The sequence below is a fragment of the Cylas formicarius genome, unplaced genomic scaffold (genome assembly GCF_029955315.1).
Source record: "Cylas formicarius isolate icCylForm1 unplaced genomic scaffold, icCylForm1.1 PGA_scaffold_9__14_contigs__length_23061073, whole genome shotgun sequence".
Taxonomy (NCBI): Eukaryota; Metazoa; Arthropoda; class Insecta; order Coleoptera; family Brentidae; genus Cylas; species Cylas formicarius.
The window spans coordinates 12,039,209-12,064,349 of NW_026844365.1; the positions used below are offsets into that span (position 1 = coordinate 12,039,209).

General features: G+C 34.1%; 1 protein-coding gene across 3 annotated transcripts in view; it reads left to right on the forward strand.

Annotated features, from left to right (window-relative positions):
* Positions 1–25,141, forward strand: part of LOC132707247 (knirps-related protein-like) — a 43,892-nt gene that overhangs the window by 12,674 nt on the left and 6,077 nt on the right. The window contains exons 2-4 of one of the 3 annotated variants that reach the window (XM_060679022.1): positions 6,829–6,891; positions 9,437–9,493; positions 22,347–22,424. In XM_060679022.1, coding sequence (XP_060535005.1) covers positions 6,889–6,891; positions 9,437–9,493; positions 22,347–22,424 — 138 coding nt within the window. In that variant the 5' untranslated portion in view covers positions 6,829–6,888. The remainder of the gene's footprint in view (positions 1–6,828; positions 6,892–9,436; positions 9,494–22,346; positions 22,425–25,141) is intronic. The other 2 variants (XM_060679023.1, XM_060679024.1) reach the window with 2 other exon arrangements.

Sequence of the window (25,141 nt, forward strand, 5' to 3'; positions counted from 1 at the left end):
ATTAACAATAAACTTAATACAAATTACACATATCCCTATGTCATTACATTAAGACAAAATAAGTAAAGGACTCTATCGAAAATAAAATCAGTTGTGATAAATATTTTAACCGAATGCCTCCCCTATTTCTCCGCAACAGCTGTTACTCCTTGCGATGATTAAGAATCAATTTGTCTGTTGATTTAATATTAATAATTATGTTTATTTGCGATACAAATTTAAAAATTGAAATAGGAATATTTATTACAATTCAATATTAAAATAGATGGCGCCACCGTTATGAATAATAATAATGTATCTATTTTTAGCAGTTTTCAAGAAAATTCCATATTTTTTATTAGAAAACAATTAAGTTTTTATTACGGACATATTTAAACTCGTAAGTTCATTTTTTTTAGTTTAGGAAGGTCCCATTCAATAGTTTTATGAAAAGAAATTCACTCAGAGCGCAAAATGGGCTATTATACTGGTGGAAACCAAAGTAATGAAGTAAATTGAACACAATATATTTATCCAAAACTCCAAGACTCTTTTCAAAGAAACTTCCACAGGCTACTGTAATACTATTTACAAAACACCTGGATTCCTCCTTAGTCCGTGTAAATACAATAAAACCAAGACTTTTGGAATTTTTTTTTGAAAATATATTTTAATAACCAAATACATAGTAATAGTTTACAAAATTTAGGTCTTCTAAACAGTGGTGAAGTTTCGATCACTAACAAAAAAGCAAAGAGAAAAGCAATAAAAAAAATAAAATAATATGCAATAATTAAATCCCCCAAAAAGGACAAATAACAGCAATTTCTGAATAAACACAACAATTTTATATACCATTTATAACCCTTATGTTAAATATAGTAGAATAAAACTTAAGTAACCAATCGGATAAGTTATACACCAAGAAACAGTACGTAAAATATAAGAAAACGTTGAGACAATGATATAGAGAAGTAACTAAATAATTATTTTATTATAGGCAAATCAGTAAGTATACAAAATAGAAGATCTCATTTCATAGTTATATGCCCAAGTAGTATCAAGTATTCATTAGCGTTATAAAAGATATTCTCAGTAAAATAGGCGTACATTGTTCTTTTAAATTGACAAAAAAGGTAAGTTTTTGAGATTAGACAGGAGAAGATTATATAGTTTTACATTAATTTTATTAGATTAAGACGACGTCAGTCTGGAGTAACTGGGGGTGACCAAATCAACATCCCTGGTAGTGTAGTCGTGCCTATTTCTAGATACTCGAGTTTTTATGCATATCGGTGTATGTAACGAGTAATTCAATAAGAGTTTCCACATTACAATCTGAAATATTTTTGAAACGCCACTGTATTTGTTTATTATCATATGAGATTTCTAACCTCAAAACATAAACAAAATTAGTCACGGAGCAATATACGACTGAACAACGTGTAAAATTTGTGCAAGCCTATTATGAAAATGGTCGATCAAAATCGACCTTGTGAGAGGAGAATTTGGAATGTGGTTCAAAAATTTGAGCAAACTGGATCTGTGACTAACCTCAAAGTCCCTCAACGTGCTCGTGCAGGTCGGTCAGATCAAAAAATTGCCATTGTTCGCGAAAGTGTAGCCGAAGATCCAAACACATCGATTCGTCATCGATCGCAGCAAGTCGGCCTTACGTATTCAACCACACAGCGAATTTTAACAAAAGACTTGCATCTACACCCATATAAAGTCCAAATAACTCAGGAGTTGAAACCTCGAGATCATCAACAGCGCCGCGTGTTTGCAGAATGGATACGACAACAAGGGGTTCATTTTTCAACGAAAAATTATCTTTAGCGATGAGGCACATTTTCACGTTGGTGGCTTTGTAAACAAACACAATGCTCGTAGTTGGGGATTAGAAGATCGAAGAGCAATGCATCCCCAAAAAGAAAGAGGAATAATTGGCCCTTTTTTTTCGAGGATAATGCGGAGAACGCTGTTACGGTTAATGGTGTTCACTATCGAAACATGATATTTGATTTATTCTGGGAGCAGTTGGAAGGTATGGACATTGAAGATTTGTGGTTCCAACAGGATAGAGCCACTTGTCACACATCCAGAGAAAAGATGCAATTGCTGCGGTCGGATTATCTCAGTAACGTTGATATCAATTGGCCGCCGCGATCATGTGATCTTACTCCCCTAGATTCCAAACACTATTCCAGAGCTAAAACAGGAGATTAGACGCGAAATAGCCGGCATAGAACCTGAATTACGTCATTCCACATGAGTCGCGGGGGTCATTTGAATGACATGATCTTTCATACCTAATTGTAATACACTAATCTGAAATGGCAAATAAAAATGTTTGTAGATTTTTAGATTCTTCCGAGTTTTTTTTATTATTTTAATGTGGAAACCCTTATTGAATCACCCTTTATATAGAAAGCATTCCATAAGACAGCACGCTGTACAACAGCCAATAGCCATAATATAGGTATAATATAATCCCAATTACCTATACATTATCCTAATATTCTGTGACAGATTATTTTAAACTTGGGATCCTTGAAATCCCCCTTTATGAACGTTTGTTTTAAACATTTGATTTTTGTTTTTAATTCAGTATACCTATGCATCAATTTAAATTGCTCATACATACATATTTTTTAGATATATTTTTCTTGTATAAGTAAGATAATCTCTGCATTGGTACAGCGACTGACCATCGGTGGTATTCAACTATGAAGCAAGCAGCAACTCAATATGTTTCATGTTTGTTACTTGTTCCATTATTTTGTATTTGTTTCTTTTTTATCCCGATATCATAAATCGATATTTACTTTTACATTTGCTTGTAACCCTAGTATCATTATCAGTACAGCAGTGGCCCAAGACGGTTAGATTTAAAGCAGGCATGGGCAACATTTGAGATGTTGTCAGCCAAACTTGACATTGTTATGCAATACTAAATAAATATTATTAAATAACAAAATGAAATGAGTGAGTGAGAGAAATAAGTACAACATTAAAGTTAAACAGCGATATGGAAATCAATGAGGCACTTGAGCTTGAATTTGGGAAATTAATCCAATGATGTGTGCATTAATTCCACTAATACAAAGACCTGAAGTATTTTCAAAATTCATCATTGAAAAAAACTGTTCACATTTATAAGGACTGCCAAACGCACAAATCAACCTACTTGCAAACTTTCTAAGCTGCCGAAAGTGGTTTACTTCGAGGTACACAACTCGACGTCTTCAAATTCAGATTTTAGGAGTGACTTTTCTTGAATCTCGATCAACTCATTTTGTACGTTAGTTTTTGTCGGAGTAGCAAATAAGCTGCAACAGTCTTCCATGGTTCCCACAGTAACTGAAGTTCTTCACCATATTGAGCAATATTTTCGTACGCTGAGAGCGTGGTGAAATGGTAACTGTTACCAAACAGCATCTTTGCCAGCCACAAGCGAATTTTATTCTGAAACACATTCAAACGGCCTGTAAGGTCGACCAGACCTACAAGTCAGATATTCATTTTGGGTCACTTAATTCAGAAAGAACAGAACTAAAGCTCGCACCGTATCACCCGTATCAATTTAATAAATCACTCAGGTTTTGGAAAACCTACTTCACCAATCCATATACTTGGACTTGACATTTATTTTAACGCAGTTGTGTTACAAATTGTTCATTAATGTTTGTAATTGCTCGGCGCAAACGAAGACAATTAAAAGCCCCTTAAATATTAAGCATTTCTATGCTGAAATATGCACAGCGCAGGCCACACGCGCGCGCTTTGTTCGCCAATAGGAGCGAACTGTCATTTTCCAGCGCATGCCGCGACCATCCTGACAAGTTAATCGCCCGGTTATCTACGACGTCGCCATCGACGCGGGATTAAAAATGATAGCGCGATCTTAAACACGGATTAATATGATTCGCGACGGGCGAAAACTATTTAAAACAAAACGGCGAACGTTAATTCGGACCGGCCTCACTTTATTTACCGATTCCACGCATTTTTATGGCCAAAATATTCAAATTTGACGACACGGGTGTAGCGGAACGTGCGTAGTTTCTGGCTGAGGTCAAACGCGTTTTCGTCGGACAAACGCTCTGCCCATTCGTTACGTTTTGATGTAACGGCGTCGTAAAAAAGCGACGCTAGATTTTAATTGCCAGGCTCCGCGTTGATTATGTCGCGTGACCTTAAAAAGTGATGCATGAGCCTGCGGAATGACGGCCACACAGTTAGTCTTCGCCCCCGGGGTATATCAAAAAGACTGAAGGTTTTCGTTGTTACGAATGATATCATTCTATCAAAGTTTGACAAAATAGGTCTTAGTAACCAGCATTAGAGTTTGCTTCTTACTTGGAGCCTCGATCACACTCTATTTTTTATAATAGTTTTGAATCAAATTTCTACATTTCAACATCTGCCGCACCTCAATGGTCAAGTTTACGGCTAACTGCTTCATTTTCGTAGATTGCTTTAATGAAATTTTGGAAAATAGCTTCATTTGAACTCTCTCAGGTAGCAGAGGGTCGTCGAAAATGACGGAAATGACGTTATATAATAATAGTGACGAATTTTTTAAGTGAAATCTTTTTTGCAGAAAAATGTGACGATTTTTAAATTGTTTTTTTCTTTTTTGTAGTCAGGAAAATCGAAAGTAAATCACACAGGAATTTCCAATTTTACATGTCCTTTGTGGTTGTGGAAAATGGAGTATTATAGGTAGAGAATAAAGATGAGCCTTTCATTTGAAAACATTAATAAGGGGGTCTTCCATTTTATTTTTTCACGAAAATGAATATGTTTCATTTTGAGTCACCCTGCATTAAGGATTCGAATTAACTTCGAGACAAGTATAGGATAAATGTCTGTACTACTTTATAAAGTTGTTGGTATAATAAAATTACAGCTGTCCGAAACCGCGTCAAAAATATAGGGTATCAAACACCGGCAAAAAAAAATGGCCATAAATCCGAAGACACTTATATACCCATATTGAGTAATTGTGTATAAAAGAAAGCATCTATTGGTGCCATAATGTACAGGGTGTAAGTTTGATATCTTGCACATTTATGAGTTGTCCTTTATATTTAAAAATAATTTTAAATTGTTTCTTTTAGTCTGGTCTATAACTTTTGTACTTAACATTTTTCTCTAAAACAAATGATTAACGAAATATATTAAGACGTGGTCAATTGACCAGTCCCAACACTAGCTTTGAGTATTCCTTTTTAATTACTATTGACTATATGAAAAGAATTGCAGAATTTCGGCAAATCCAAGACCCATTTAAAAAATATGAAAATCCGATACTTCGGTAATGAGGCTTCATTATTTTCAAGCGAATTAAGGTCTCATATTTAAAATTTGATAAAGAAGTAGGAAATCTGTGCTTTTATTATTTTTTATGGAGAACTCACTAATGTACTATATAAATAGAAAAAACACCTAGCTAATACGTTTACGTAAGGTTTAAAATTTTTTTAAGAGTTTAAAACAGAGGTGAAATCTTTCTTGTATGTCTCAATATAATTAGATGTCAGATTATTTAAATCCTGACAATCGATTCTGTTCTGCACTGTTCTGTATTCTTAAATAATTATTACTTAACAGCGCCAATCTATTTGAGTTAAGTCTTAAGGCTTATATAAATTTCGCTTCATTGTTGAATATTTCAATAAAGCTAGTTTATTACTATAATTAATTGACGACTATGAACCGAATAACTTGTCAAACCGCGCAACCTCCAAATAGTATCATGCGCGTTTAGAAGAACCTGGCGGCGTGAACGTGCGTCGGAAAAGAAAAAACGGTTGTAAATATCCCAGACGAGTTGAAAAACAACTCAAACCGCGATTTTTTCGACGCGTAGAGCGTTTAATAACGAAAGATAGATGATCGAGAGTGCCGTGTGCAGTCAGTCACCACCTACCACGTAATGAGTGTTGCGGGATGTCGTATCTGCGCAAAGATCGCGCACGGAGGTGTCGGATTGAGCGTTTAAGCAAGGTTTTGGGGCCTGCCCATCAATCGCCGAACCACCCGATAGTCCAGATCTAGATCCCTTTGAAAAATGCCGCCGCGCTCTTCGCGGCGCGCTGTTCTTTTTTTTTTGTTCGTTCGTCTTCGTTCCGGCTCGGGTATCAAATTATAGGGCAGTACTTATATCTTGTATCTTATATCCTGTGCGCGATAGAAGATATACCGATCCTAGTGGGCAAACATTCCTCGGAAAGCAACTTTGCAGCACAGAATTGACAGTGTACAGCCAAAAGACACAGGCAGATTGAATTTAATTCGCACTGCAACCATTGAGCCTAGGATATTATAAACGAAAGTGTGCGAGAAATACAGTTATCGAAAGGATCTTGACACTTTGGTGGATCCGCTTGCGTTTATAAAAATTAAAGATTTCGATTTTCTAGAACGTTTTGTGCTTATATTCTTTTGTTATTTTAAGACAACAGTGCCAAATTTTGTATAAAGAAGTGGAGTACTATTTTTTCTTTTAAATAACTAAAGGTCAAGGTCCAATTAACACTTAATTTCAATTCGATGTCTTTCTGTGTATCTAAAATATACACAGTGTCTAAGAATTCAGTACAAAGATTTTAAGGGCATATTTATCGTCTAATACTAAGCTTTTTTCGTGTCAGTATGTGTACTCACTTGCTTCGTTTTCAAAGTACAGAATTCACAAATACTCAAGAACTTATTTTTTAAAAAAACTGTCTTTATTAATTGTTACAAAAATTTTTGCAGATTTTGGCTAAACTAGTACGGTTATATGTAGCATTAGGCTTTTTATTTTGTGGAAAACTGATATAAAATTATTCATTTCAGGGTCAGTATCCTGCAGGTCGCCTTCTGGAGGTGACCTAATTGGCATTTATCGGTAAAATCATGGTACGCTACCGATTTTTTAATTTTTTTAGATCAAGCAATCAAAACTCAAAATCGTTTTTTTTGTATTGAATGTTGTAACACCCTGTATATAAATGAAAACCAACCATCTATTGACCAACGATTATAAGAACTTTTTTGCTGGGTAAAATCTTGTCACACTTTAGAGTTAGAAAAATTAAGAAGAAAAGTGTTAAGGTTAGTTTCAGTAAACAAACCTGAACAAAAAAAAACTATTTTTTAACTAATAGCGCGGGAATGAGGAGCGGTCCCGAGAGGGAACCTTGCGGCACACCGTGGACGCTGCGATCCGTGTTTGGCGTTTATGCTGGTGCATTGTTTTTTCGATTAACGTTTTTCAGCTCTGTTCGATCGTGTGTGACGCCCGCCGATGCAAAAATTAGCATTTTATATGGCGCGCGCGTTGCATTTAAAAGGGATTTCGACATTCGGCTGATCTAATATACTTAATTACGATTCTGTATATGCAAACCGTTTCAAAGCGAGACGCCAAGCTATTTATGGCCGCGAAATGTATATTAAGACGCCGTCAGAATACGGGAATATTAGCCGTGCATTTGCGTTAGCTAGTTTCATGTTTTTTCCATTCGCCAGGTTTACATTTTTTTTTATTGCAAAAATAAGTGTCTAAAAGTATTTGTCCCTGTTTTTGGTTTCGCTAAATTTCAAATAATTTTTGTATTTGGTTATAATCATTTTCCCATCATAAGTTTTAGTAAATTCATATTGTATTTACTACTTGATTTTGCATTTTAGGGATCTTAATTTTTTTAAATGCTAAAATTAGTTTCCAAAAGTGTTCTTTTTTTGCGTTTGTCACCTTTTTCAAAATTAAGCTAAATTTGGAAGAATGTTTAGTACATTTTCTTTGAACCTTCTAATCATAGGTTTTATTAAATTCTAATGTATTCTATTATATTTATAACATGATTTTCTATAGTAGATAGTGTGATCAATTGAGCGTGGTCAATTCTTCTTCTTAATCGACCGGTCGATTGACCTCTTTTTAATTGACTATTCAAAAAATGTTTTAAATAACATCTTGCAATTGTTATTTAATAATAATATGTATTGTGGTTGTGTGATGTCCAATTTGTCTACAATCCTTTTCAAGGTATATCCGAATAGGATACTTAGCGATTCGGGGAATCCTAATAATAATAATAATAATAATAATAATAATAATAATAATAAACTCCTGTTGGTTAGTTATATATAAATAAATATAAATTTCATGGTATTTTAAAAATTATTTCAGTCAATTGACACAAAAATAAATTGACCGGTCAATTCGACAACCTTAATAGTAGAGATCTCCAAAAGTGCTAACACATTGAAAATACATAATTAACACGCTTTTTCGAATTCAGTTTGGTATTAAAATCTATTAAATTTAACTAAAATGCTAAATTTGAACATTGACGTTATGTAAAGCAACATTTTAGAAAACTATTTTGTTATTGATAATTTTTTTTAAAGATTTTTTGCTTACAACGTTTTTTTTGTTACTAAAGGCCTAAAAATGTTCTTTTCTCATGTTTGCTTCGTTTTTTTAAATTGTTTGATATATTCTAAATATAGGTTTAATTCAATGTAATGGTAATGTGTTTACTTTATATTTACTACTTGATTGTGTATCGGAGAATATTGAAAAACTTTAAATGTTAATAATAATAATTGTAATGTTAAAGTTAATTAAATTTAATTAAAATGCAACAATTGAATTGATTGATTATTTAAAAGAAAATTGTTTAATCTATTTGTTTTGTCGATTTTCCACTTACTACGTTTCTTTTTTTTTTGCACGTTGCTAACTGTCTAAAAATGTTCCTTTTCGTTTCCTTTTTTACAATTTCTTTGAAATCTTCCAAACATATTCAATACTAATTAAGTTTTCATTTGAATGGGCGTTGTAACATCTTGAAAAATTCTAAATACTTGATTTGTATATTAAAGATAATAAAATTTAATTAAATTGAAACATTTCAAAGTAGACGTTATGAAAAAAAACTTAGCAACTCTTAGTAATTGCAATTTGTAGCTTTGTCCTGTTTTTCACACATTTAGTTGACTTTTTTCCTAATGGCTGGAAGCAGTTCTTAAAAGTAATCCTTTCTTGTGTTATTTCGTTAAGTTTAGAAAAATATTTTAAAGAATTTTAATACATTTTTTTTTAGTAGTAGGTTTTGTTCAAGCTCTATATTTTATGCTTAATTTTACGTTTTAGTATAATAAAAATGGAAATGCCAAATTCATATTTGTAAATAAAGAGAATTAAAATTACATTGAAGTGAATTTTTTAACCTAGATGTTACACAAAAGAAAAATTGGAAAACGTGGTAATGGCAATGTCAGTATTAACAAAATATTATCTGCTGCAAGGTTAGCGTATTATAAATTTGTCGTAATATTCAAAACTTAAGAAAAAAATAAGAACAGTTGCTTGGCAAAGTGTATGGCGGCAAAACGATATCATTTGTGTTTAATTTTTTGCTTGTGCTTTCATTCCATCCTTTTTTTATTTCAGTTTCCAAATTACCAACTTCCGCGCGCGTCTTATCATCCAATCATGGACATGAACTATGTACGTATAATCCCAATAGTTAAGAATTCTGCGCCGCAAAAATTCAAAATTAACTGAAAAAAAAAACCAACCAACTCGCGTCTAAATGCATTTCGATGTCGGCCGTTTTTATATGCGCCTCATATAAATTTATAGTACCATTTTAGTAAAATATAACACGTTTTTTACGACCCAGATAGCGTTAAAAACCATAACACTTTATAACGTACACAATTTCGAACTTTACGGGACAATACGATTTTAAGTACCAAAAAAAAAGGTCGGATATCAGACTTCGCACCGAGGAGTCAAAACTGCGGTCGACGGACTGGAAAATTCTAATTAATACCCGCCGAATTTGTTACATTTTTCCCGTAAATTCGGTTCGAAATTTTAGAAATTCTTCTATAAATAACGATAACATCGCCGATCGATTCGAAACAATTCTCGAATACCATCTGCTCGTCCTCAGATTTTTGAATACATAGCACCTAATTTGAATTTTTTAACGCCGAAATATGTAAACCGAAAATTTCATAACGCATACAGGGTGTAAAATAAACGCCGAGATGGTGTTTAAAAAATTCAGTGCGTCGCCGACGTCCCGGCAGAATTCCAAATGGTACCGACACATTGTAACATTTAAATGCAACCGTTTTGCATAATACACATTTTGCCGATCGACTTCTAAGCGCTTCACGTGCAAATTCACAATTAGGCAACCGCTCGGGTAAAAATCAATAAGGTTTAAGTCGGTAAATCCGCGCGGCTTCGATTTTTGGCGGAAACCGTCCGCCATTATTGTCTGTTCTCTGTGACTAACAAATGACGACAAAATGATGAGCTTTCGCCACGAATTACGTAGGATGACTTAGAATGTCGACTTTAAGGTCAGGATCAACAAGGATGTCCTTCGTTGAAGTTAGCCGTTAACTTTTGTATAAAAAGCAGTATCAAAATGTAGCCATTATATCTCAAAATGTTGTTTTAGGCGCATTTGTCACTGTAGAATCCTGAGCTGAAAATATCAGACTTAACTCAAATTACTTAAATAAAATGTGTTCTATGCGTTGAAAATGTTCTTTGATTTTGATTTGAAAACTGCATTTGTGCTTTTTTGTTAATATGGATTAAAATTTTAATAGAGATGCACAAAAACTGGCGTAATTGTGCAGTTCAACTTGATAACTCAAACAGTTTGGATACCGTCTTAATATTTGGATTCAGGATTCAACAATTTATGTATGTATTTTCTATTATTAATATTATAAGTATATGGAATATCATTACATTGACAGGATGACATAAAATTTATTATCTGGAACGTCAGATAAAAGCGAAAATATCCCTTATGCGTTGACAAAAAAAATATTGTAGTAAAACTTTTCTCGGTGACTTCTTTTTTGCTCTGAAATATAACTATAACTATTACCAAATTCTTGGCAGTGTGTTATGGCTATTTAAACATTTGATTGGGTACACCAAAACACAAAAAAGTTTTACGCAGAGCAACACTGTGCGAATTTCGTCAATTCTAAATAACTTTTGACCTTTCCTGTATATATCGAAATGTTGGCCCGGCAACTTGACGCAGAGAAACGTCGTAACCCTTTTCGATCGAATTTTCCTCGACTCGATTTTACGCCATCAATTTCCGCCAATCGCCGTTGCCCAACGCCTTGAGTACTCATTTTATGGATAAAGAAATTTCAAAATTCGCGACGCTCCGGCCATTGTTTGTTTTGCAACTGCGCCAAATTATAGAGAATTTGAAGCGTTAACAAATAGAACTAATGTACTTTTATCGGTTATTTTGCCACGCTATTGCACATAGACACACACACATACGTACATGACACAGTTACGCAAAACGTTATTAGCGTTGCATCCTTTTGTAGTTGCCCGCGTCGCTTTCAATTTCTATTTTCGATTGATATCGTTTTTTTCCTTAACCGAGTCGTCCGTACCCGTAACAATGGCGACCGGTCAATTCGACCGAAAAACATGTCGAAGGACAACGGTTTGATGCTCCATTAACGGAAATCTTTGCGCAATAACATCGCCAGCCGGCATTGGGCCATCGGCCCGAAAGGAGTTGCCCCATACAAGAAGAAAAATAAAAATGTTGTCTGATGATTACCCAGATTTTCGCGTATCGCAGTAAAAAGCAAAGCTGACTTCGTACCATTTAATTGGAGTCTATGGGTGCGGTGCTCTTTGCAGGCACTACTAGGGAAAGATCGCTCTTGAATCAACGGTGTAGCCTTTGAACGACAATAAAAAAGAGGATCCTTATTTTTTTCCTAGCGCAAAATGGGGCGTTCCTTTCGACCGACAATAACATTATAAACGGTCACATCTCCCGTACAGCGTCAGAATAACGTCGATGGAGCAGCTGGTGCTTTCTCGATAAAACACTTCGTGATCGAGGCCCGGACAATGAGCTATGACTTGCGGGAATGTTCCTTCAAATCTTCTCCACCGAAACGGGCGTGAATATCCCCCCCTCAAAGAAAGTCTATGATATATGGCCGTATAATAACTACAAATAGATTTGCGTTTTCATATTAGCTTAATAAATTCACTAGGCACTAAATCCGTACGGTACGGCGGACGGACGTTCATTAATCATCGCTATTATGTAGAACTGGATCTCGAAAAAAGGTGGGCATAAGAAATTATGTTTTTAAGCGTTCCGTGTGTGACGCCCGTGGAAAAAAAATGTGGGTGTCGGACACAATGGCTCCGGTAGTTTTTGTGTTGCGATGCCATCTTTGAACTGGGGCAACGGCTAGCGTTTTGTCGCGTTACCCGTCGCGCTGAAAGGCGAAACTTTAGGACGATTAAGGATGGGTCCGTTTTTCAAAGACTTTGAGTTTTGAGCGTCAATGCTAATTGCTATTTCGATTTTCGTTATAGCTTTTTACAACTCTGCTATGTAAATGAACCAACATGAACCAACACAGTGTTTAAAATTCAACTTTAATGGTACAATTGTCAATTTGTCAACTTCCGCGCATACTTTCTTTCATTTTCTTTCTTCGCAGAGATCTCTTAACACACACTTAACTCGGTTTTCCTGAAAATTAAAAGGGACTTGAGCATATTTTAACATTTAAAACTGCCGAACTGTCATCTCAAATGTTACAATTTTAGGTTGTCCAGGAGTTGGTTATAATTTAATAATAAGAATCATCTTCACATGTACAGTTTAACGCTGGGATTAATAATAATCAAAATATTACAATATAAGTAATAATATCACATAAACTCAATATTAACGCTTTTTTGAAGTCTTTATTGTGGGGAGGGACGTTATAGCATTAGGTATAGCTAAAAGATGTCTGGAAAGTTACCGAAGTAATTTTGACACCCGCCTGAAGGAGAGACAATCTCATCATTTAGCGTAATCTTAAAAGATGCCTTTTTTACAATATCTTCTCTTTTATTTCCAAATAATAACTACTGCGTTTTGTTAGTATTTAATAAGGGGTTGCGAATCGCAGATACCACCTAAATTATTTTTAAATCTAAATTTATTTTAGTAGTGGCATTTAAAGCTTCACTAGCAACAAAACATAAATATAACTGAATATCATCGGCGTATTGATGAGATTTTAAGAAAAGTAGAGAAGTCAGCTCTATAAACTGAGAACAGAATAGCTCCCAGAATACTTCCCTGGGGAACGCCCCCAAAGCAATGGCATCTGAATGAGTATTTCCTATAACTACCCTTTGGTATCCCTGGCCAAGAAAATTTTTAAAAAAATGAAAGAGCAGTAATTTTGTCCCGAAGAATTCCATTTTAGCTAGGAAATGATCCAAGGTGTCCAACTTCCTCAGGGTAAACTTTAGCAAAACGGAATGAATTAGTACCAAATGGTTTATTAATATAATTTGACGACACAAACCCCGGAAATACCACCAACAGCTCCAAAAGAAGTAAAAGCAACAACATTAAAACTATTAGGTTGGCCAAAAATGATTTCAAACATTTGCACTCGAAATCTCCTCAACGCACGCCAAAAATTTCTAGGATCAGCCTCAAATTTAGTTGCCAAATATGCCCTTTTCTCGGCTCTCACACTGGAGTTCACAAAGTTTCGTAATTCTCTATACTCGTTTAAAGCAACGTTTGACTTAAGACGTTTGTATCTTAAACGTGACCTATTTTTAAGTTTTATTAAAAGTTTAAGGTTTTCGGTAAGCCAAGGGGCTGGGGGTCTCTTAATTCTAACTGTTTCTAATCGACCATGATTATTAAATAAATACTTCATATTATTCGTAAGAAAGTCAACTTGTATGTTGATATCATCAAAAGAGTATAAAAGTTCCCAGTTAATTGCTCTAAGACCATTCATAAACCATCCATTATCGAATGCCGAAAAATCTCGAAAGGTTCGAAAAAGGGTTGGACGACGGTCTTTCTGCAGCAAAAAACAATACAATGATCTGAAATATCACTCATATCATAATTATTGCCAAAATGGCCGTCCTTGATTTTGCAAATATAAGAAAACTCTAATAATCGTTATATTTGTCCCGTCTCTCTTTTGTGTTTGGAACTGTTTTGGCTCGTTAGATACCTGTAATTCATTCATAACTATTACTTTTGACTGACTACTCGACTGTAATATATTTGCTGCTAGCAAGGAAACCTATGAGGGGCTTTTTTGTGTTCATATTTTTGACTTTTTATAAAAAAAAAGTAAACTATAGAAAATAATAACGTGATTTTCTATCGTAAAATAATTCTACGAAACTGGGGCGCAGGGACACGAACGAATACGGAAAGCAACACAAAACGAAGCAAAAACGAAATGCAAATCTTAATGTAAAAAAATACGTTTTAGCGATTTTAATTGGTTAAAAAAAATGATATACAACGTAATTCGAAATTTGTATTAATTAATTAGAGTTCGCGACATACTAACATTTGATCATTTAAAATTATATATATAATTAGTTTATTAGTTAAGCGAACGAGAGAGTGAGATCATTCTAGCACACTATGACGCACTAGGAGTACTTCATTGCACGCAAGATCCGAATTAATGTCTACCAATTTTTAATGGTTTTTCAGGAATTTAAAATGTATTGCTTTGTATAACTAGGAAACTATATGATTTGGTTTACTTTGACTACTATTTCAACCGTGATATTTACCAACTGTAAGATTTACTGTCATTTATTGGAATTGGAAGGATGGTGTTTTTTTTGTTCTATTATAATACTGATAACTATATTGCACATTTTAACTAGTGAATCTGGAGTGAATAATTGACTGGACTATTTTTCTGCCTCCCCCGTCTCCTGGTGCGGAAGCGGCGTCGCATAGAGAGAAGCACAAACAAGCATTGTTACATAAAACATCTCCAATGTCGCAACTGCTGCGTCCTCACCATCTTGGGGCACCAGTATGGTTCTTTTAAGCGCGTTAAAAAAAACGAGCGACAAGGAAATAAGAAGCCTTTTTCAACTTGCCATAAATCTTCGGTAATGTGTTCGGCCGCGTATAATTATAAGTTAGGTTCTCTGGTAATTGTTTCGTTGTTAGTCTAGCGCAGTGGCGGCGGAAGCGTCTCCTAATAGGACGCGATAGGAAAATACGACGCGATAACCGCCAAAATGGAGATAAAAGGGCAGTTATGAAAATGTTTTGGTGTCCAAGTTTCAATTGTCTCGTGATTTCATTTGGTTATCGACTTTTGTAAACAACATTTTCAGAATATGCATTTTATTCGACAATAGGGTTGAAGAGCCACAAATAACTTTAGATGTTTTCTCTTGTTTGTCTCCGATTCAGCATCGCTTTCTCTGAACCTCTCTCTAGGGTACAACTTGCGCTGCTAAAGCAACAAACTTGACCGCTTTGAAATCGGAGTTTTTTCCATATCTATTAAATATATCGGTTTCGTTTGTGTTCTGCATTCACCAACTCATTCAGTGATGTACTCGTGCTGTCATTTTTTTCCTCACGGTCATACACAAAAGTCTAGTATAAACTTTCACACTTTTATAAACTTCTTCAGACACTCACACAACAAACTAGCGACTAAAGTGTCTTTAACGAGAAAATTCTCAGTGCAAATGGATGAATCGACTTTAAGAGACAGTGAGGCAATATTGATAACTTATGTAAGATATGTAAGATATATTAATGAAGGACATTTTGCTGAAGAAATGTTCTGAAACGATTAGAAAGCACTACTACGTAAGTATAAGTTAAAAAACAACTTAGATCTCAATGACATAACATCTTGTACTGCAGATGGCGCCCCTAATATGATGGCCAAGGAACATGGCTGCTGAAAAATGCGAATCCAGAAATGATTTTTGTGCATTGTATTATTGATTCATAGGGAAAACTTGGTAGACAAAAATATCTGGCCTGTTCTAAATGATGTGCTACATGCAGTAATAAAGCGTGCTAACGCCATTAAAACTTTTTACAAAACTTATGGATTCCTCCTGCGTCGGTTTTTGCTCACTTTTCGTCAATCATGGCTTCTTCAGAGCTTGACTGAAACTGAAACTAGTTTCTATCTAGTATTTTATCAATATCAAGTTATTTAGCTAAAACACCGTTGTGTTTTGTGTTTTTAAGGAACTGCGGAAGAGTTACAGGTAAGTTGTCTTTAGAATCCGACTTTGCAAAATTACCTTTTACATCTTTTTTCGTATATATTTCCGACTCAGCCAAGCTAGCTTCATTTTCTCTGGACATCTCCCCAGCCTACAACTGCCGCTGCCGAAGCGACAACTTTCTTTTAGAAGTTTTCCCAGTTGTTTTTACGAAATTCTTAAAAATTCGACACAAAAATTCGAAATAAAAAAAATTACTTTTGACCTTTCTACTCTTCCATTGCAGGTGGCGGGCTAACAAAGCAGATTGTTTTTGTCCATTTTTTTTTTGTTATCGTTAATGTGTCTCTATGTCTCGATGCGTATTGTTTATCCTGTTAAGTTAAACTGATAGTACTGTTAATTACGATTTGCCAAGCTTGTGCATTTTGGATGTCACTATATAAAAAACTTAATTTTTAAAAAATATCTGAGTTGGTTAGTTTGGTTAGGTAAGATAGTATCTATTTTAAACTGAAACTATTCATTAACAATAGAGCGGAGGAAAAGAGAAACAGTTAAGAAACAATGCAACATTACAAGAAAACAAAAATTATCGACAACGTGAATTGTCCGGGAAAATGAAAAAAAAAAAACAAAAATGTTAAAAAAAAAACTAACGATTTTACGGTTGAAATAATCCAATCCGACAATCCGCTAGGACCCCACGTGTTCCGACACGTGTGGATAATATACCGTCGAATTACGAAGTTTTATACGCATTTTAGTGTCCGGGGCGCGCCGCTGGGGGACATCCAGGTTGCCCAATCGACATAAATCACGCGAGAAGATCGCAGTCCACTTTAAATGATACAACTTTAAAATTGTGAAACGATATTTTTTACGGTGGGCCCAATTAAAAAAAATAAGAAGAGAAAATACGATAAATTTGTCCCGCCGGGGTCTCTCCTACGCGCGGGCGCCGAATTTTATTGGACCGGTGTTTGGGAATTTTCTAATTTTACAGTTAGTTTTTTTTAAATAAAATTCGATTAACGGGAATCGGGAGATTTATTAATAGAGTTGAGGTTTGTTTTCGCAGTGCGCACGTATCTCTTTTTCCATATCTCCTTCCTAATATCTCGGCTATGTTCACTTATTAAGAGTTTGAGGTTATGTTGGACCGTCGAACATAAAACTAACAAAAGAAAGCTCTTTGCTGCCAAACGAAGACCCTAATAATGACGCTTAATTCGTTTTAACATACACAATGTGGCGTAGGTTCTCGAATAATTAAATGATAATAATAATATTTATTGCCAAAAAAACAAAAAATATTTTTATAGTAAAGGACCTATAGGGGGCAAATACTGCCCGTATGTAGGTTGGCCCTAACATAACGTACAACTACAACTACTTACTATAACTTACAACTACTTCATATTGGTTGTGAATTGACATTGACATCGCCAATTATACACAAATATATTTTACTTTTTATAATTTTGCAATTTGAAAAAAACTTTTAGATATTTTCAATTTTATTTTTACATTTTATTTATGAGATTGTAACACTTCTACTGTTTTCTTGAAATTTTTTTTAAGTACTTTTTTGTCAACATTGATATTTTTCAGTTCATTAGGTAATTCATTACAATATTTTACTGCATAATACACATAGCTTCTTTGTCCAATAGCCAGTTGATGTAGGGGCAAAATAATACTTTTATTATGAGTATTCATTTAATTATCTATATATTCATTTTTTAATTCACTATATTGATACACTATTGAATTCACCACAAAAGCTTGTTTGATACTCAGTGGTCTATCTGCATCTTGTTCGTTTATTTCAATAATTTTAAGAATACGCTTCTGAAGCCGATCCAACGGGTAAAAAAATTAATTATTCTTTAAAGAAAATCATCTAAAACAAAAACTATATAAAACAAAATATCTGACACCGCATCTACTGAGTTTATTATAACAGAATCTTCGTCAAATGAAATAAATCAACATGGGGAAAAACAACGGCTGGTTTGTCTTCAAGCAACCACCATAATTTAAATAATAAATTATCTCAAATTATGTTGTATGGCGTTCGGCGGACGATTAGCCAAACCTTGTAGTACGCATATAGATAGATTTTTTTATATCATTGATTTTGTAATATTTAAAAGCATTTGCTTTCTTATATATACATATATATACTTACATTGTATGTATTTTTAGTCCGAAAGGATCCATGTTCTATTAAAGTCATGAGTTATGACTAGCCACCAATACTACCGCAGAGAATGAATATTATTTGGAAGTGCTCTAAATTGCCGTTGAATTTCGATCCATTAGTTGGCGAAAGTATTGGTCAGATACTTTTTGACTATGGCCCGATAGTGTGCGGGATATCCATCATTCTTGAAGATGATTGGTCTATCGTGATATCAGTATATCAGTAGTTTGAAAAAAATGTAATTCTCGCTGTTGAGATTACCCCGCAAATAGTGTGGACCGAGGATCTCCCGATCACACTTACCCAAAAATTGACGCCAAACCTCGTGAAACGACGTTGCCTTGGGCAAAAGCGGGCTTTGGTTTTTGTCTGCCTAAAAATGCTAAAGGCCCCTTGACGTGTTAGTTCATAAAATCCTTTTTAAAATTCTCCATCTGCCACCTCTGTGTGCAGTAAAAACCGACAAAAGAATAATCGTAGTTCGTTATTACCTGTGCAACACCTAGAATAAAATAGGAAGACTCCAATAAGACTTCTAAGAATATGGGACAGGCAAATGTACTTTGTACTGGTGTACAATGGAAAGCATGATTTCCGTCTACATTGATGACTGACCATGCTTTCCATATAGAGACTTCAAGATGTGTAGCCGGTTTTTTATGTTAAGTTTTTCATGCTAAGTCACACAGAAGACGAAGAACTGTAGAGACCTCCCGAGCCTATGACCGCATACACAGCGACACTATGGAAAAGACCATAATAAAATTGTAATAACTGCTTTCTTGTTAGTACTTCCTTGAGTCTATAACAAACATATACTAAGTATTTGTTTTTTTTTACTGTGTTGGCCATGTGAACATCCCATTTTATATTATAGTCGTAAGGTATTCCTAGATATTTACAATAATTTCATTCGTATAATTAGACATCGCCCTTAAAAGTTAATAAAACATCAACAGCAAGCAATAACAATGTGAACAATCATTTTTTTTACTACGCCCTCTGCTTGCAAAGGATGGCGATCCGAGTGGCTCGGGAAACTGCAGCCGGAAATATTTCTATTCATGAGCGATTAAACCACTCCATGAGGTTTGGCACCTCCCCATTTTCTTGCACTCTGCCCTACATTATCACCCTCCGAGATTCATATTTTTCGCACCTCATAATAAACCGTGAGACTTGATCATGCAATTTAGAACTTCATTGTTATTGATTTTTTGTACCTATGAAATCCGCAATATCCTTCTCGATATGTACATCTCGAAAGCTACTAAGGAAGACAAATATCTTTTTCGTAACTTGAAAAATCAAAAAGATATCAACATAAATAGTAACATAAAAAAATTTGAGCTCGTTGTTGATAGAGTCCAAAAACAAAAGACAAGCGGTAGTTTTTACCATCGAGTTTTTTCTCAGATATACATACATCAGTAGCCGCTTTTGGGAAGGCTAGTATTTGGTCTTGACTACATTTAGTTGAAATCTAAAAATGTCGCTATAATGAACTATGCGATATACCATATTTTATAGCTAAAATGCACATCTTGCAATTCCATCCAGGGCCTCTAAAAATATAGCCTCCGAATAAAGATTAAACAATAAAACTGTGTCAGTCGCCTGGTATCTTGCCCGAACTACAATTCTTGGTAAACGGTGAAATTATCAGATACAGATTTTTGCCTTCATTATCTTCTTTATTTTATTAGATTTTATTTAGATTTAGTGTTTAAGGTTCAAAAGCTTTCTATTTTTTGTGATCTAATGGCGTTTTAGGTTAGCTGATGCATGTGGTCGCTTGTGTCCACCTTGATATCTTTGACCAAGCTTATTTTAGCGATAGCCGCTGGCAGAATAGGCAAGACTGACTTGAAAATACGTCGACAGATTTAAAAACGTTAAAAGATGAGAAAATATATAAATAGGGACAGACAAAAGTTTCGGCTTCAACCGCTAACCTTCTATACACTTGGACCTATTGTTGGGTCCTGATCCCTGAATTTTTGTTTTCCATTTCTCGCCTAATGTTTATTTTATATTCCGATCTTTCCTTCCAGATGTGGTTCGTGATAATAATTGCAATTTCAAGAATGAAAATAATAAAAGTTTTACAGATACAGCAATGTCCATCTGTACAATACATCATAAAAGCGAAATTTCGAAAACGGGTATTAAAAATCTGTTGTGGCCGACTTTTAGAATCTCGATGACGCACATAAAAGTTTTGACCGAGGATAAGTTAGAGACTCATCACCGTGCGCTGGGTTGACCCGATCCGTACCCATTTGACTACTCTCTGCAAGGCGAGCGAAAAATCAATCTTCTCGGCGCGCCAGTGATCCGCCGACGAGGTTAAACGCGTTTTTGCAATCTCGGGGCTCATCTTTTTACCACGTAAAACAATAAACCGTATACCGCCAGCAATATCCGCGTTTTGTCCTCAATAAGACCATAAAGTTCATAGATACATGACCCAAAAATAATGTACCATCAAAATGGTCACGCTAGCTCTTAATTGCCGCGAGAGTCGGCGCTTTAAATCGAGAGATACCGGGTCCGGTAAGTCGGGGGACCGCTCGACGGCACCGAACTCCGATGCCGGCTTAATTAGTACCGAGTAACGCAAATAAAACGTCATTATTTTAGATTTCTGCATACAATTCGACTCGAAACTGTTCGGACGAACCGCACTTGAACAAAACGAGTGTAATTACGTTTCTAAAAGCGAGATTTTTCGGTGTCTTCCTCGTAAAGGCTTTCTTTCCACCATATGGCTTACGTTTGCTACCGGATCCCGACACGAATCAGCTGTTTACGTTTACGCGTGTACAGAAGCAATATTTAATTAATCTAACCGCACCACCCTGTACAGAGCGGTCGCCGTTAACAGTTTTGGTTAGTGGGTAAATACGGTCACTAGAAAATGCTGGAAATAAACCGATAAATAAATATACAGATAAATTTGCTGTTAAAAATGTATGTCTTTTTAACTAGTAATTTTACGATATTAGACAAAATATTTTAGTTATTTTGGAGAAACTTTGTTTTTGCTTTTGACTCTTAATAACATAAACTTTAACTCGGACAATGTATAATAAATGAAGTGCTGTAATGCACGAATGAAAATTATTATTTTTTTTTCTTTTCTAAACCCAATTTCTGGGCCATTCTTGTGCATTTAGAGCTACTTTATAATTCTATATAATTGTTTTTAATTTTACTTCATGGCCTATGTGGAATAACTTACTGTCTCCGAAGAGGCCCAAGAGCTATAGTGGAAATCTCTCTGCTTCCTTTACTTACAGAAAATTATAATTATTTTATTTTCTAATAATCCGTTACTTTGTTTACTAGAATTTCCATGCTGGCACAAAATTGTATATATTTGGCAATTGCGATATTTTTCCGTGTTGACTTGGCTTTAAGGTCAGTTTGCTTATATTTTTTACTCAGCTGCTTACATATAGCAGTGGTAGAAAGCAATAGTTCATAAAATCCGTAGAAAATATGATACAATGAATAATAGAATTTCTTTTCTTTGATAATGCGAAACGCTTTGCTTTTTGCTTTGCTTTGCTTTTTAAATTTACTTGCTTAATTGTCCACCCTCTACATACTGACAACAAAAGAGAAATAGTTCATATAAAATACACTTTCCTGTATTACATACATATAATACAAAAAAGAGAAGATATTGAAGATTTGTTAGAGCGGTTTCGTTCCACTCAAAAAGGTATCTACAGAATGCGTAAATATCTTTTTTGTAACTTGAAAAACCTAAAAGATATCGATATTAATTGTAACCTTAAAAATTGGGCTTGTTGCTGAGACAGTCCGGAATTAAAAGACGAATGGCGGTCTTCGCCATTAAGTTCTTCTCGAAGCAAGGCGATCGAGAATGTGCCGTCCGATTTTCCCTCCGAATTTGCTCACCCTGTACAACTAAAAACAGTCGTAAAACGTTAATTTACAACCGAAAACCGGTAGAGAAAAATTAATCGCCAATTAATTTTCTTAATTAGTTTTCTCCTTATTGGCGATCCAACGCGGTTTCGCGTTAGATAATTTTTTTTTTGTTTGCAGATGAATCAGACTTGCAAAGTGTGCGGGGAGCCGGCCGCAGGATTCCATTTTGGCGCGTTCACCTGCGAGGGCTGCAAGGTAATTTTTTTTATCTCTCGCTTTGATTTTTTTGTTTTTCTTATTATTATTTTATTTATATGTCTCCTTACCTTCTTTGTCGTCGTTTTTTTTTTACTTTCATTAACTACAAGTTGTCGTACGGTCTTTTGTATTGATATTTTTAAATTTTCATGCCTCTCTTCTTTCTCTCTTTCCTGCCATTTTCCCGTTATTTTTGACATTTTTTTAATTTCACTATTATTGTTGTATTGTATTTAGCGTTTTACTTTTTTATAAATAATATTTTTTGCATTTTTATGATCAGTTAATTAACTTGTCGAAATTTCAAAGTTTTTCTCATTAATTTCATACCTTTATCACTTCTTCCTATTAGATTTTTGACACCATATTATTTATACCCGATTTTACAAGATTTAAAATAAATTTAAAAACCCTATTTACACTTCTTTTCTTTGAATTATGTTTCCTTTTTTGTTTTTGTATAACTTTATCTATTATTCTGAATACTGAATTGTCTTGCTTTGTTTTGGCATAACTTTGATGAATAACATTTAGCACAACGGGGCAACACTTTTCTCTAGCAAATTTTACATGGTCTGTAGACGCACGGGAAAGGTTTTCAAAGAGGTCCAAAATCTCTGAAGTTTTAACAATCGTTCTTTTATTCTTTGCATTTTTTTATGGTGCTTTTCAATTTGCATAGGATTTGGAGCGAACCACGTAATCCGAATGTTGTTAACAAATTTATTGACGTTTAAAAATAAACAATTAACGTTGCAACATTCGGAACACTTTTTGAGCCCATAATTTTGGGCTTTCGCAAGCCGCTTCGCAGAGGCCTATACGGAACGCCGCTTAATCCTTATGGCGGTATCGAATTATAAATCTCGCAAATTGCATATTTACTCGCAAAAGAATAAAAAAAGCAACACCGCACACCGTACTTGGACACGGTCTGCTTAGCCGTAACCTTTAAAAGTTTTTCCTCAAAAATCGGCGATCTGATTTTGACCCGCGCTGAATTAACAAATATAAACTTAACACAAATTTTCTACGCTCCGCCGACCGTGTAATCCCACCCGATCGGTCATTTAATCTCGGATGATTCTCCGGTTCTTTTTTTTATTTTTTGACGAACTAGAAAATCGAATTTCTCTACAAAAATGGACCAAAACTAATGAAACTTAAACAGGTGCGGACCGACTGAAAGATTTTAAATTATTTAAATATCAAATCTAAAGGGAGGGGAGAATCACAGTACCACAATAATTACAACATAAAAGTATTTTAAAAAATAAAGACCATTAAAATTTGATTGACTTATTGTAAAAAAAATCGATAGTTCTCATTCACAATAAGCTGCAAAAAACAACAGTTGAAAACTCGAATTTTTGAAAAGACACTCTAAGAATACCAAAGTTGATTATCGCCTTTTAAGTTCGCCAAATCATTTGAGAAAATTTTACCTTTTTGTTGTTGAAACTTTGGAAATAAATTTTACTACTTTTTACATTAAGTTTTTTTAAGACGAATTCTGCTAAATATAAAATCTAGAGAGAGGGGGAGAACCAAGATACAAACTTTAAGAAAATCGTGTTAACAAAATGTCATTGAAGTATCACAATAAATATATAAGTGAAAGATGCAATTGTAATTAAATATATATTATTTTAATTTTATTTATTCTTTCCTAACGGCATAAAGCTCAATTACAAAAACGAAAATGGCAGTGGACAAAAATAACAATAATGTAATGTGTCACCATAATTACATAAAAATACTCATAAAAATATTTTTTAAAAAGCACATCAAATATGTAACTAAATTTATGAAAATCTATTTTACATAAATGTAAAAAAAAACAAAATGACCAAAAATGTATTACGCAACATTTCTATTTTTTTATTTAATTTATTATTTATTTGTATTTATTTTATTTAAAGTCTGGACCAAATTATAAATTACATAAATATATGTATATAGAAATATATATTCATAATATACGATATTTATTTATTTTGTTAAAAATCCAAAAATACAAATAATACAATATTAAAATGGCTAAAGTACCGATACAATTATAGCGTAAAAGTATTAAAAGACCATTAATATTTGATTACAGATAACAGAATAGAATACGTTTGTTGTAAACTTGTTGTAAACTTGAAAAACAGCAAGTCAAAACCCTAAAACTAATTTTTAAAAAGACACTTTAAGACGAGCTAAGTTGTGTATCATCTTTTTTTTTTCTTGAAACTTTTTTTAATTCTACTAAATTTAAAGTCTACGAGAAGAGGGAGAACCAGGGTACTTTAAGACTAACTTTAAGAAAATCGCGTTAATAAGATTTAGTTTTATTTATTGTCCACTAACGGCGCACAGCTCAATTGCGAAAATGAAAATTGCAGTGCACAAAAATACAAATAATACGATATTGAAGCAGCTATAATAACACACAAATATATTTTTTTAAAAAACTCATCAAATATATGACTAATCTTATGAAAATCTCTTTTTCATAAATGTAAAGAAACAAAATGGTCAAAAATATATTACGCAACGAAGCTATATTTCTATTTTTTATTTAATTTACTATTTATTTTTATTTACTTTATTTAAAGGCTTTATTGTAAAATTTACAAATGGCAGAGTCTAGTTTTTCGACTACTCATACGGAACCCACTTAAGTTACACAATCTCGACAATCTGAATTTAAGGTTAAGTTCAGTTCAGAT